This window comes from Diceros bicornis, chromosome 6 (genome assembly GCF_020826845.1).
Source record: "Diceros bicornis minor isolate mBicDic1 chromosome 6, mDicBic1.mat.cur, whole genome shotgun sequence".
Taxonomy (NCBI): domain Eukaryota; kingdom Metazoa; phylum Chordata; class Mammalia; order Perissodactyla; family Rhinocerotidae; genus Diceros; species Diceros bicornis.
Window position 1 is genome coordinate 33,976,857 of NC_080745.1, and position 15,386 is coordinate 33,992,242.

At 38.6% G+C, this 15,386-nt stretch overlaps 1 protein-coding gene across 2 annotated transcripts in view; it reads left to right on the forward strand.

The window, feature by feature from the left end:
• Window positions 1-15,386, forward strand: part of MICU1 (mitochondrial calcium uptake 1) — a 224,122-nt gene that overhangs the window by 135,637 nt on the left and 73,099 nt on the right. For both annotated transcript variants that reach the window (XM_058543221.1, XM_058543220.1), the window contains one exon: window positions 12,692-12,774. In XM_058543221.1, coding sequence (XP_058399204.1) covers window positions 12,692-12,774 — 83 coding nt within the window. The remainder of the gene's footprint in view (window positions 1-12,691; window positions 12,775-15,386) is intronic.

Genomic DNA, 15,386 nt, shown 5'->3' on the forward strand with positions numbered 1-15,386 from the left:
CGCTCCGCTGCTGGCGGCCCAGGTTCGGATCCTGGGCCGGCCCCGTGGCTTAGCGGTTAAGCGCACGCGCTCAGCTGCTGGCGGCCCAGGTTCGGATCCTGGGCGCGCACTGACGCACCGCTTCTCCGGCCATGCTGAGGCTGCGTCCCACATACAGCAACTAGAAGGATGTGCAGCTACGACATACAACTATCTGCTGGGGCTTTGGGGAAAAAGAAATAAATAAATAAAATTATAAAATAACTCTTAGGATATTTTCATTTTGTGTAGCACCCTTCTTCTGGAGCTACATCATCCCAAGGAAATGCTGTGGTACAACAACAGCACATCATACCATGGGAACTTTTTCCCTCCATTCTGTATAAAGGGCAGGAAGATTTCCAGACTGCGCTTAGCTATCATACCTTGAAGAATTCGGAAGAATTGAGGGAAGGGCACTTTTTTCCCCCAATTATTTTATTGAGGTCATATTGGCGTATAACATTGTGTAATTTCAAGTGTACCTTATTATATCAGTTTCTGTGTAGACTGCATCATACTCACCACCAATAGTCTAATTTTTATCCATCATCATGTATATGTGCCACTTTACCCCTTTCACCCACCCCCCGCAACCCCTTCCCTTCTGGTAACCACTAATCTGTTCTCTTTATCCACATGTTTGTTTATCTTCCATATATGAGTGAAATCATAAGTGTTTGTCTTTCTCTGTCTGGCTTACTTCACCTAACATAATACCCTCAGAGTCCATCCATGTGCTTGCAAATGGGACAATTTTGTCTTTTTTTTAAGCTGAGTAGTATTCCGTTGTATATATACACCACATCTTCTTTATCCATTCATCAGTTGATGGGTACTTGGGTTGCTTCCATGTCTTGGCTATTGTGGATAATGCTGCGATGAACATAGGGGTGCATAGATCTCTTTGAATTGTTGATTTCATGTTCTTTGGATAAATACTCATTAGTGGGATAGTTGGATCGTATGGTATTTCTATTTTTAAGTTTTTTGAGAAATCTCCATATTGTTTTCCTAGTGGCTGCGCAGTTTGCATTCCCACCAGCAGTGTTTGAGAGTTCCTTTTTCTCCATATCCTCTCCAACATTTGTTATTTGTTGTCTTGGTAATTGTAGCCATTCTGACAGTTGTAAGTTGATATCTCACGGTAGTTTTGATTTGCATTTCCCTGATAATTAGTGATGTTGAACGTCTTTTCATGTGCCTGTTGGCCATCTGTATATCTTCTTTGGAAAAATGTCTGTTCATATCCTCTGCCCATTTTTTGATTGAGTTGTTTGAGTTCTTTATATATTTTGGAAATTAACTCCTTGTGAGATATATGATTTGCAAATATTTTCTCCCAGTTGATGGGTTGTCTTTTCCTTTTGTTCATGGTTTCCTTTGCCTTGCAGAACTTTAGTCTGTTGTAGTCCCATTTGTTTATTTTTTCTTTTGTTTCCCTTGCCTAAGTAGACATGGTATTCAAAAAGATGCTGCTAAGACCGATGTCACAGAGTGTACTACCTATATTTTCTTCAAGGAGTTTTATGGTTTCACATCTGACATTCAAGTCTTTAGTCCATTTTGAGTTAATTTTTGTGTATGGTGTAAGATAATGGTCTGCTTTCATTCTTTTGCATGTGGCTTTCCAGTTTTCCCAACACTATCTATTGAAGACACTTTCCTTTCTCCATTGTATGTTCTTGGCTCCTTTGTCAAAGATTAGCTGTCCATAGATGTGTGGTTTTATTTCCGGGCTTTCAATTCTGTTCCATTGATCTGTGTGTCTGTTTTTGTGCCAGTACTGTGCTGTTTTAATTACTATAGCTTTGTAGTATATTTTGAGATCAGAGATTGTGATGCCTTCAGCTTTGTTCTTTTTTTCTCAGGCTTTCTTTGAATATTCAGGGTCCTCTTTTGTTCTGTATAAGTTTTAGGTTTCTTTGTTCAGTTTCCATGAAGAATGTCATTGGGATTCTGATTGGGATTGCGTTGAATCTGTAGATTGTTTTAGGTATTAGGAACATTTTAGCTATGTTTATTCTTCTAATCCATGAGCATGGAATATCTTTCCATTTTTTTATGTCTTCTTCAATTTCTTTCAGTAATGTCTTATACTTTTCAGTGTATAGCTCGTTCACCTCCTTGATTAAATTCAGTCCTAGATATTTTATTCTTTTTGTTGCTATTGTAAATGGGATTGTATTCTCGACTTCTCTTTCTACTAGTTTGTTATTAGTGTATAGAAATGCAACTGATGTTTTTGTGTGTGTGTGTGAGGAAGCTTGGCCATGAGCTGACATCCGTTGCCAATCTTCTTCTTTTTGCTGAGGAAGATTGGCCCTGAGCTAACATCTGTGCCCATCTTCCTCTATTTTGTATGTGGGATGCCTCCAGAGCATGGCTGATGAGTGGTGTGTATGTCCATGCCCGGGATCCAAACCTGTGAACCCTGGGCTGCCAAAGCGGAGTGCATGAACTTAACCACTGTGCCACTGGGCTGGCCCCGAAATGCAACTAATTTTTGTAAGTTGACTTTGTACCCTTTAACTTTGCTGTAGTTGTTCATTATTTCTAATAGTTTTCTGGTGAATTTTTTGGAGTTTTCTATATAGAGAGTCATGTCATCCACAAACAGCGAGAGTTTCACTTCTTCCGCTTCAATTTGGATACCTTTTATTTCTTTTTCTTGCCTAATTGATCTGGCCAAAACCTTCAGTATTATGTTGAATATGAGTGGTGAGAGTGGGCACCCTTTTCTTGTTCCTGTTCTCAGAGGAACAGCTTTCAGTTTTTCCCCACTAAGTATGATGTTGGCTGTGGGTTTGTCATATATGGCCTTTATTATGTTGAGGTACTTTCCTTCTATACCCATTTTATTGAGAGTTTTTATCGTAAATGGGTGTTGGATCTTGTCAAATACTTTCTCTGCATCTATTGAGATCATTTGGTTTTTATTCTTCATTTTGTTGTTGTGGTGTATCATATTGATTGATTTGCAGATGTTGAACCATCCCTGCATCTCTAGTATAAATCCCACTTGATCATGGTGTATGATCCTTTTAATGTATTGCTGTATTCGGTTTGCCAATATTTTGTTGAGGATTTTTGCATCTATGTTCATCAGTGATATTGGCCTGTAATTTTCTGTGTTTATGTTGTCCTTGTCTGGTTTTGGTATCAGGATGATGTTGGCCTTGTCGAATGGGTTAGGAAGTGTTCCATCGCCTTCAATTTTGGGGAATATTTTGAGAAGGATAGCTATTAAATCTTCTTTGAATGTTTGGTAGAATTCTCCAGAGAAGCCATCTGGGCCTGGACTTCTCTTTTTGGGAAGTTTTTGATTACTGTTTCAATCTCTTTACTTGTGATTTGTCTATTCAGGTTCTCCATTTCTTCTTGATTCACTTCTGGGAGGTTGTATGAGTCTAAGAATTTATCCATTTCTTCTAAGTTATCCAATTTGTTGGCATATAGTTTTTCATAGTATTCTCTTATAATCCTTTGTATTTCTGTGGTATCCATTGTAATTTCTCCTTCTTCATTTCTAATTTTATTTATTTGAGCCTTCTCTCTTTTTTTCTTAGTGAGTTTGGCTAGAGTTTTGTCAGTTTTGTTTATGTACTCAGAGAACAAGCTCTTAGTTTCATTGATCCTTTCCACTGTTTTTTTAGTCTCTATTTCATTTATTTCTGCTCTAATTTGTATTGTTTCCCTCTTTCTTCTGATAGTGGGCTTTGTTTGTTCTTATTTTTCTAGTTGTGTTACATGTAGTTTAAGATTGCTTATTTGCTGGGCCGGCCCCGTGGCTTAGCGGTTAACTGCCCGCGCTCTGCTGCTGGCGGCCCAGGTTCAGATCCCGGGTGCGCATCGATGCGCCGCTTCTCCGGCCATGCTGAGGCCGTGTCCCACATACAGCAACTAGAGGGATGTGCAACTATGACATACGGCTATCTACTGGGGCTTTGGGGGGAAAAATAAATAAATAAATAAAATCTTTAAAAAAAAATTGCTTATTTGAGATTTTTCTTGTTTGTTGAGGTGGGCCTATATTGCTATGAATTTCCCTCTTAGCACCCCTTTTGCTGCATCCTGTAAGAGTTGGTATGTTGTATTTTCATTTGTCTTCAGGTATTTTTTTATTTCTCCTTTGATTTCTTCATTGATCCAGTGGTTGTTCAGTAGCATGTTCTTTAGTCTTCACATATTTGTGGCTTTCCCAGTTTTTTTCTTGTAGTTAATTCCTGGTTTCATAGCATAGTGGTCGGAAAAGATGCTTGATATGATTTCAGTCTTCTTAAATTTATTGAGGCTTGCCTTGTTTCCCAACATATAGTCTATCTTTGAGAATGTTCCATGTGCACTTGAAAAGAATGTGTTTTCTGCTGTTTTTGGATAGAATGTTCTGTATATATCTATTAAGTCCACCTGGTCTAGTGTTTCATTTAATGTTACTGTTTCCTTGTTGACTCTGTCTGGATGATCTATCCATTGATGTAAATGGGATGTTGAGGTGCCCTACTATTATTGTGTTGCTGTCGATTTCTCCCTTTAGATCTGTTAGTAGTTACTTTATATACTTTGGTTCTCCTGTGTTAGGTGCATATATATTCATAAGTGTTATTTCCTCTTGGTGGAATGTCCCTTTTATCATTATGTTCTGCCCCTCTTTGTCTCTCATTGTCTTTTTTCTCTTGGAGTCTGTTTTGTCTGATATAAGTATGGCAACACCTGCTTTCTTTTGCTTGCCATTTGCTTGGAGTAGCGTCTCCCATCCCTTCACTCTGAGCCTATGTTTATCTTTAGAGCTGAGATGTGTTTCCTGGAGGCGGCACATTGTTGGGTCTTGTTGGGTTTTTTTGTTTTTTCTTTTTTTGTGAAAATTAGCCCTGAGCTAACATCTGTTGCCAATCCTCATCTTTTTGCTGAGGAAGATTGGCCCTGGGCTAACATCCGTGCTCATCTTCCTCTACTTTATATGTGGCATGCCTGCCACAGTATGGCTTGATAAATGGTGCGTAGGTCCGCGCCCAGGATCCGAACCTATGAGCCCTGGGCCACCGAAGCGGAGCACGTGAACTTAACCACTATGCCACTGGGCCAGCCCTGGGTCTTGTTTTTTAATCCATCCAGCCATTCTCTGTCTTTTGTGTGTTTGTGTGTGTGAGGAAGATTGGCCCTGAGCTGACATCTGTGCCAATCTTCCTCTATTTTGTATGTGGGATGCCACCACAGCATGGCTTGATGAGTGGTGTATAGGTCTGTACCCAGTCTAAACCCACAAACCCTGGGCTGTGAAGCAGAGCACATGAACTTAACCACTACACCACAAGGCCGGCCCCACATTCTGTGTCTTTTTATTGGAGATTTCAATCCATTTACATTTAGAGTGATAATTAATATATCAGGTCTTAATACTGCTATTTTATCTCTTGTTTTCTGGTTGTTCTATATTTCCATTGTTTCTCTTCCCTTGTATTTCTGACTGCCATTTCAGTTTGGTGATTTTCTGTGATGGTTTTCTCAGTTTTCCCTTTATTTATGATTTGTGACTCTATTCTGATTCTTTGTTTAGTGGTTACCATAAGGTTTGTATAAAAGATCTCATAGATGACATAGTACATTTTCTGATAGCCTCATCTCCATTAGCCTAAGCAGGTTCCATTCCTTTCCTCTTCCGTTTCTGAGTTATTGTTGTCACAAATTCTTCTTTTTTGTGTTGTGAGTTTGTGACTAAATTGAAGTGTTTATAGTTATTTTTAGTGCTTTCCTTCCCTTTATCTTTTATGTTATAATTAAGTATTTGCTAACTTGTTCTGATACAGAGCTTCCATTTTCTGACTTTGTCTATTTATCTCCTTGCTCAAAGCTTTGTAAACCTTTGCCTTTTTGTTTCAGGTAGGAGGGCTTCCTTCATCATTTCTTGTAAGGGAGGTCTAGTGGCAATGAACTCCCTCAGCTTTTGTTTATCTGGGAAAACTTTTATTTCTCCATCGTATCTGAAGGATAGTTTCACTGGATAGAGTATTCTTGGCTGAAAGTCTTTGTCTTTCAGTATTTTGAATATATCATTCCAATCTCTCCTAGTGTAAGGATTCTGCTGAGAAATCCACTGAAAGCCTGACAGGGGTTCCTTTGTAGGTTATTTTCTTCTGCCTTGCTGCCCTTAATATTTTTTCTTTGCCGTTGATTTTTGCCAGTTTCAATAGTGTGTGCCTTGAAGAAGTTCTTTTAGCCTTGGTGTAATTAGGAGTTCTATTGGCTTCATGTACTTTTAAGTCCAGTTTCTTCTCGAGATTTGGGAAGTTCTCAGCTGTTATTTCTCTGCTCCTTTCTCCCTCTCTTCTCCCTCTGGAATACCTATAATCCTTACATTGCTTTTCCTAATTGAGTCAGATATTTCTCGAAGAATTTCTTCATTTTTTAAAAATCTTAGTTCTCTCTCCTCCTCTACCTGAAGCATTTCTATATTTCGGTCCTCTGATTCAATAATTCTGTCCTCCATAACATCAGCTCTATATTTTATGATTTTTAGATTATTTTTTATCTCATTAATTGTGTTCTTTGTGTCTAGAATTTCTGTTTGGGTTTTTTTTTAGAGTTTCAGTCTCTTTGGTGAAGTATTCCTTCTGCTTATTAATTTTATTCCTGAGCTCCTTGAACTGTCTTTCTGAGTTTGCTTTTAACTCATTGAGTTTGTTTATGACAACTATTTGAATTCTCTGTCATTTACAGTGTAAATTTCTGTGACTTCAGGATTGGTTTCTGGAGACTTGTCATTTTCCTTCTTCTCTGAAATGTTAGTGTAGTTCTTCATGGTGTTTGATGAATTGGTCCTTTGCCAGTGCATTTATGGTAGTATCCGTTTGCAGGTTCCACCTGCCACTGCTTGGCGGGAGCAGGAGCTGTGTTTTCTGATCCTGCCCTGTCTGCTGGAAGTTGTGTGGGTAGGACTACTCTGTGTTCACCTGGGCTGGCCTCAGCCGCTCTTCAGGTTGCACTCACGTGGCCTGGGCCTCTGTGCTAGGCGGGCAGGTCGGGCACCATAGGTGGGGCCTCTGTTTTTGGCAGGGGACCAGCTGAGCTGCTGCATACTAGGCAGGCAGGGCCCCTGTACAAGCAATGAGCCACCACTCAGTGGGTCCTGTGGGCTGCTGTGTTCCACAGGTGGGGTGCCTTCCCACCTGCATTGCACCAGTTAGGAGGGGTGTCTATGCAGAGGCTGAGCCACCATTCAGTGGGTCCCGTGGGATGCTGTGCTCCACGGGCGGAAGCACCTTCTGAGTGGGCGGGGCGCCTTCTCACCTGCGCTGTGCTCAGCGGGCAGGCACCCATGCGGGGGCTGAGCCACCACTCAGTATAGAGCATTCCCACTGGTGGGGCTGCCACGGCATGGTGGGTGCTCCTGCAGGCTGGGCTGCACATCTGAAAGCATTCACACAGGCTGGGCTGTCCATGCCTCCTCTTAAAATTGCACTGGGCTGCTGTGTGAAGATCCACAACCTGGCTTGCTGCTGCAGGAGAGGGAGAGGGGTGCACTCACCTAGTTCCACCTCCTCTTGGGGATCCAGTCCACCCACCTTCAGATGCACAGCTGTGTGGATCTCTCAGACGTCCTGTTGTGCTGTGCAGGGAATCCTCTGCTGGTTAACGAAGGTCCATTTAGTTGTAACTTAAAGAGGAGAGACTAAGGGAACAACTCACTCCTCCATGATGCTGACGTCACTCTCAGAGGGGCACTTCTTTGAAATCTAACTTATAGGTTTTTCTCCCTGTTTTCCTCAAGCCTGATGTTATGTAGAAAGCAACATACTAAGTGTTCATATAAGAATAATATTAGGCCATTAGTCTGCAAAGAAGCAGACCTGTTATTTCTGGGAAGGATAAGTCATTCTAGAATTAACTATATTTAGGATACTGCATTTATGGGAGGCATTGACCATCTAAAGTACCCCAGGGTAGAGTCATTAGGATGTTGAAGTTCTGGAAGAAAATTCTGAGAAATCTTAGTAGAGACATCATAATATGTTTTTATATATTCAGAGAGCCATTATATAGGTGAGGAAGCAGATATATTTTTTCTTTCTCTAAAAAATTAAAGTAGGACAATTTGTAGGAGCTACCCAGAAATAGATTTGATCTCTGCATCATAAAAAAACTCTATTCATATGGCCAACAATGATTAGACCTCAGAAGTGGTAACCTCCCTCTCAGAAACAATCAGAGGCTGTGTGATCCTTACAAATTCAGTAGGCAGATTCATCACTGAATAGAGGTTCATCATATTCTAAAGTTTTTTTCTAACTCAGAGTTATTGTATCTATTGTATCTCAGAGTAACTAACTCTGATATTGCATATTAATTACCTCATTTGTTTTACAGCGTCATTTTAAAAGAGAAATGGTGCAGGTAGGAACTTTGTGGTAGGAGAATCAAACCAACAGAAAATAAGAAATTTGTTTAGAACCTAACCTATTCATTTTTTTGGTTCATTCCCTCGGTACTACCAAAACATAATTTAAGGCATAATAACTCATTATGTTGTTGGAAGACCCAGAATTAGAGCCCGAGTCCTATGCATTTTCCATTAAAGAATAATAAGTGAAACAGTCATGAAAATCTTGAGATAGTGTTGTTGCTATCTGATTGTTTGACTTACTACACATAGAAAAAGGTGCTTTTTTTTCTTATTACTAAAGCAAAGTAGAAAAATTTACTGTGCTTCAAAGAACAGTCTAGTTACTATTGTTATCATTATTGTTAGTGATAAAATAATATAAAAATGGATTCTTATCTAGAACAGATGTAATATATCTCCATTCCCTAGTAGCAAAGATTGTCATGGAATTCTGAGTAAAAGAAGTATGATAACGAACTTTGTATAGAATCTTATTGTTTTAATCAGTTCCAACATATGTTATGATCATTTTGGAAATCATTATACAGAAAGTAGATTATGCTGTTAGCACGGGGAGGGAAGCTTCACTGTTCACTCTGTAAGTAGCCTGGGATTCAAAAGAATTGTTTTCTCAGTACCTTTCTATGGAAATAGGTTGTGAGCAAAATCCAAGACAACTGTAAAGCTTTCCAGAACAGCTAGATCTAAAAATTACTCTGAAGCCTACGTTTAAGGGGAGACAGGAAAGTACAAGAGAATTGCCTAACAGCATATTCCTGTGTAGCATGTGTCACTTAGAGCAAGCTGGTTTTTTGCTTGTTTGTCTTAAATGCTTTGACACGGGCAGCAGATGAAGATAGAATGGGTTGAGAGAACTACTCCTGGAAAGACCTTCCCAGATAGACTGATAAGGCTTAAATGAGAATGTGCAGGGCTCCTGCCATGACTTGCCTTATCAGTGACCAGCGCATTGGAGCTTAGCCTCTAGAATGTCAGCACATATACTTTAATAAACACTCTGAGTAGCTCCACATAAAGCAAATACTCTGTTTGAAAGTAAGCCAAGATAAAAAGATACAGAAACCTCAAGCAGTACAGGGTGTGCTTTGTTTGGTAAAATGAATTTAACCTTAGTTGTAGGAGGACATATTAACTATGATTTGCTAGAATAACTCATTCAGTCATTTGAATGATGACCAGGCATGTGCCTTCACAGAACTCATAGCACAGTAAGAATAAAAGATTATGATAAAGCTAAAAATTTAAGCACTCTGTGTAACCTCTGTAATCAGTGCAGATGGGGAATGGGAGTGCTACTTCAATTCATGTATGGTGACACACTGACTGGCTCTTAGCAAACTTTTACCTATTTCTATTCATTTTGACTGTATTCCTCCTGATGCTGTGATGCCACATCCTCTGTCACTGCTTCCTTTCTCTTTGCTTTCACCTTAAATATTGGCTTCCAACTGCATTCTACTCTTTCCTCACCCTTCTCCTCACCCCTCACTTTTCCTTGGGCAACTTCATTTCAGGCTCTTCACAGCTAACCACATGCTAATGACTCCCAGCTTTAACCTCTCTCTTCTAAGCTTTAGACTCATATTTCCAACTATCTCCTGAACATTTTTTTTTTTTTTTTGGTGAGGAAGATCGGCCCTGAGCTAACACCTGCCAATCCTCCTCTTTTTGCTGAGGAAAGCTGGCCCCGAGCCAACATCCATGCCCACCCTCTTCCACTCTTTTACATGGGACGCTGCCACAGCGTGGCCTGGTTTGTCATTGCGTGCCCGGGATCTGAACCCAGGTCACCAGCAGTGGAGCACATGCACTTAACCACTACACCAGGGGCTGACCCCTCTCCTGAACATTTTTATCTGAATATGCTGTGGACCCCTTGATTTCAGCAGATCATATCTGAATGCATTTTGTTTGTCAAAGCTTTTACATTTATTTTATCTCTTGGTTAATGACATGCAAGCTACCCGGTAGCCTAAGCCATGCTTTCAGCCTTTTTTAGTCTCAACTCATCACAGCTAATTAATTAATCATTAAGTTGTATAATTTCTGCCTCCTTAAGTTATTTCAAATTTGTTTCCTCCTCTCCATTACCACTCCCATCACCTCAGTTCACATTTTCAACATTTACAAGAATTTCTATGATCTTCTCTAAAGCTGGTTCTTGTTTTCCAACTCATCCTTCACTGTGTAGGCAGAGAAGTCCTTTATAAATACCGATTTGATTGTGTCACTCCCCTACTTAAAACTTTCAGTGACTTCATATTGTCTGCAATTGTTACAATCTTGAGTATCTCCAAGGATTAGGCAAATAGTCTATACAAGTGAAGTGGGCCAAGTGTGAGACAATAAGGGAGAATAGGAGAGTGCATTCCTGTCTAAAGAAATTCATATTCAGAATTTTTAAAAACATGTGACAAACTTATCTGAGGATCTGTTGTTGCCTATGGGTCTCCAGTTAGCGCAGCCAAGTCTAAACCACTGAGCATGGCATATGCAATGTTTCTTTGACATCAGGTATGTCCTTGAGATGAACAACTTGGAACCCTCAGCTATTGCAGAGACTGACGTAACCACTGAGTCATGTTTTGTTGTTTTGTTTCTAGGTCAAAACATATCAGAATAAAGAGTATGAGTTTATTATTGTAAATACCATTGTCTTGATTTTGGAGGCCGTTGGAGCACAATGGAAAGTTTGTGGGCTTTGGAGTCAGCGTTGACCTAGGTTCACTTACCAGTTCTGCCACATATTAGCTGTGTGATTTTGAGCTAGTCATTTAGTGACTTTGAACCCAAATTTCCTGCTCTGTTTAAAAAATAAAAAAATAAAAACTTTCAGGATTGAGAGTACCAAATCAGATAACGGCTTTAAATTATCCAGCTCAATGCTTGGCACATAGTAACTCTTCAGTAAAAGACAGCATCCAGACAGGAAGGAAATATTTGAGAAGTGGCAATAAGTGTGCAAAAATCTAATTCCCCCAGCTTCCTTTTTCCCAGCAATTGTATGTGTGGCCTAAAGATGAGCAAACCTGTTGGAAGCCATTATCAAGTAAGACAGACAATTGGAAGCTGACAGACACATGATTCACGCAGGCGACTACAAACCAGGAGCTTACCAGCCTAGCTGGCTAGCTAGCTGGAAATGGAATTTAAGCCTAGAAGTTTGCTATTGACAAATTTATGAGCAAGATGGGAATACAGACGCTCTACAACTACAACTATGCATAATGTACTAAGACTTTTTTTACTTTTTTGTCTACATATAATCTTTAAATTTTTTTAGTAAAAATGATATGAACTGAAGATTTAGTTCAATAGTATTAGGATATATAGGATATTTTGTTTGGGTTTATTCTTTATGGCTATATAAATCTGAAGCACCAAAGGAAGGAAATAAACAACTTAGTTTTCTTTACCAGAACATTTAGGATGGTAAGGAAGGAGGGCTGTTTATATTTTATTCTAATGCGCAGATACATTAATTATATTTTGATTGATCTAGGAACACTTAAAAAGTCTTGAAGAGCGTTCCTCAATCACTTAAGGGAAAGAAAATATACCATCTTCTCAAGCTTTGTATTTTTCATTTTGTGTTTTAAACTTCAGCTCAATTTTAACATTTAAGTATACTTAGCTCGGTACTTTGTGTGCCCGTCTGACACCGTTGAAATAGGGGACTGAGTAGCTGACAGTATGCTTTTCTGCCTTACCACAGAGCTATAGCAATAATGAGTAAACTAGTGTAGATAATAACCTGTTGGCAGAATGACATCCGCTGAACTCCTGATTGTACTTACAATGGAAAGACTAGAAAGAACAAAGTAGAAAGCTGGCTTGTTTTAGACAGACTTGGAGTTGCAGCTTCTTCCTTTGCAGTAGTATGTCTCACCCCAAACAGACTTTCATGCCCAGATAAATAATACTATATTTAAGTAACACAGCAACAACATTAATATTATACAGCTAAGAGGATGGTTTCTAAGCAAAGCTAAGTATTTAAGAGAGTGTTGAAACACAAAGATAGGCAAGTGCTATCGTTACTGGCCATAGTAAAATTCTCTTTTGGTTTTAAGGAGTATTGCTAAAAGATTGATCTAGATAAATATGGTGGCGTTCTGTGACTTGATACTACTTTTTAGTGTTTAACCACCTGTTTTTCTTAAAGGAATGATTTTTTATTGTTGGTTAATGCCTTCTAAATATTTTTATTTCTCCTTCCTCCCTCTCTTCCTCCTTCCCTCCTATTCTTCCTTCCTTCCTTTCTACTTGCAGCTCCTCAGAGAAATTTTGAAATTGCCTTCAAGATGTTTGATTTGAATGGAGATGGAGAAGTAGACATGGAGGAGTTTGAACAGGCAAGTTGTCCTGGAAAGTTCCTTGAAATACATTAATATTTCACACATTTTCATGTGCCTTGGAGTTTCTTTGGCCTTGGTCAGTATACTCAGATGCTTTCCAGTTCTTGAAGTACCTAATGTATTATCTTTCAAAAATATCCTTACTTTTAACAGGTGGGGGTTTTTTTCTTTGTTTTCACTCCGAATGTATGGAATTATTTGAGCATATGATTAAGGTCAAGGTTGCTCTGATACTTCAACATGAATTAGACTATAATGCTGAGAGGCTAAGTTATGGCCTAAGGTCAATCATATCTTCAGTCAACATTTATTAAACAGCTCCTTTGTGCCAGACAGTTCCAGAATAGGAGGATGAATGACATATGTTCTGAAAGAATTTCTATAAGAGAAGGATAAATGATACCATGCCTTTGACCGTAGCAGGTTCCTGCCGTAGACATGTACAGTTTCTTCTGAATCCTAGGAAAAGATTACATTTCCATAAATTTTCTCTCGTTGGAGGGCCATGTTACCTCTCCAGATACAATTATTATGATTGTCAGAAGTAGTTTCAAAACAGAAAAAAATATATATGTGGGAGAAAGCATTTTTGTATTCAAAATGAGAAAAGGAGGAAAAAGGAATTGGGAGAAAGTATCAGATAATAGTATATCTTTAAATAAGAGATGCACAGAGTCAAATATTTTAAAACATCGAGAGACATTTATTCAAATTTCTATCCTATGTCCATCTAATAACTTCACTTTTCCATAATCCTGCATTTTACTGGTATTTCCAGGTGCTCAAATGATTATAAATAGAACTTATTTTAATATTTTTTATTTTGTTTTATTTAAGATAGAACTATTTTATTTTTTATTGAGATGTAATGGACACACTACCATCGTATTAGTTTCAGGTGTATAACATAATGATTTGCTCTATGTATATATTGCAAAATGATTACCGTAATAAGTTTAGTTAACATCCATCACCACACATAGTTACAAATTTTTTTGTGTGTGATGAGAGCTTTTAAGGTCTACTTTCTTTTCAACTTTCAAACATACAGTACAGTTTTGTTAACTATAGACACCATGCTGTACATTACAACCCCAGGACTTATTTGTCTTATAACTGGGTACCTTTAGACCACCTTCACCTATTTTTCCATCCCCCATCTCTGGGAACCAGCAATCTGTTCTCCATATCTATGAGTTTGGCTTTTTTTTTAAGATTCCACATATAACTGAGATCATACTGTATTTGTCTTTCTCTATCTGACTTATTTCACTTAGCTTAATGCCCTCAAGGTCCATCCGTGTTGTTGTCACAAATGGCAGGATTTCCTTCTTTTTTATGGCTGAATAATATTTCGTTATATGTATACCACATTTTCTTTATCCATTTGTTTTCAGGTCTTGGCTATTATAAATAATGCTGCAGTGAACATGGAGGGTGCAGATAGCTCTTCAAGATAGTGATTTTGTTTCCTTCAGATAAATACTCAGAAGGGAAATTTCTGGATCATATGGTAGTTCTTTTTTTAATTTTTTGAGGAACTTCCATACTGTTTTCCATAGTGGCTGCACCAATTTACCTTCTGACCAGCAGTGAACAAGGGTTCTCTTTTCTCCACATCCTCACCAACACTTGTTATTTCTTGTCTTTTTTTCTTTTTTTTTTTGGTGAGAAAGATCAGCCCTGAGCTAACATCCATGCCAATCCTCCTCTTTTTGCTGAGGAAGACCGGCTCTGAGCTAACATCTATTGCCAATCCTCCTCCTTTTTTTTTCCCCAAAGCCCCAGTGGATAGTTGTATGTCATAATTGCACATCCTTCTAGTTGCTGTTCTTGTCTTTTTGATAATAGTCATTCTAACAAGTGTGAGGTCATATTTCACTGTGGTTTTGATGTGCATTTCCTTGATAATTAGTGATTTTGAGCATCTTTTCATGTTCTTGTTGGCCATCTATATGTTTTCTTGGCCATCTATATGTTTTCTTTGCAAAAATGTCTATTCACATCCTCTGCCCAATTTTTAATCAGATTGTTTGGTTTCTTGTTATTGAGTTGTATGAATTCTTTATATATTTTGGATATTAACCCCTTTATCAGATATAGGTTTTGCAAATATTTTCTCTCAAAATTTTGTTGATGGTTTCCTTTGCTGTGCAGAAGCTTTTTAGTTTGATATTGTTCATTTTTGCTTTTGGTGCCTTTGCTTTTGGTGCCAAATCCAAAAATAATCACCAAGACTGGTGTCAGGTAGCTTACAGCCTATGTTTTCTTCTAGGAGTTTGATGGTTTCAGGTCTTATAGTCAAGTCTTTAGTCCATTTTTGAGTTAATTTTTGTGTATGATGTAAAATAGTGGTCCAGTTTCCTTCTTTTGCATGTGGGTGTCCAGTTTTCCCAACACCATTTATTAAAGAGGCTGTCCTTTCCCCCATTGTATATTCTTGACTCATTTGTCGTAAATTAATTGACCATATATATGCATGAGTTTATTTCCGGACTCTCTCTTCCATTGATCTCTACGTCTGTTTTTATGCCATTACCATACTGTTTTGATTACTGTAGCTTTGTAATATAGTTTGAAATCAGGAAGCGTGATGCCTCCAGCTTTGT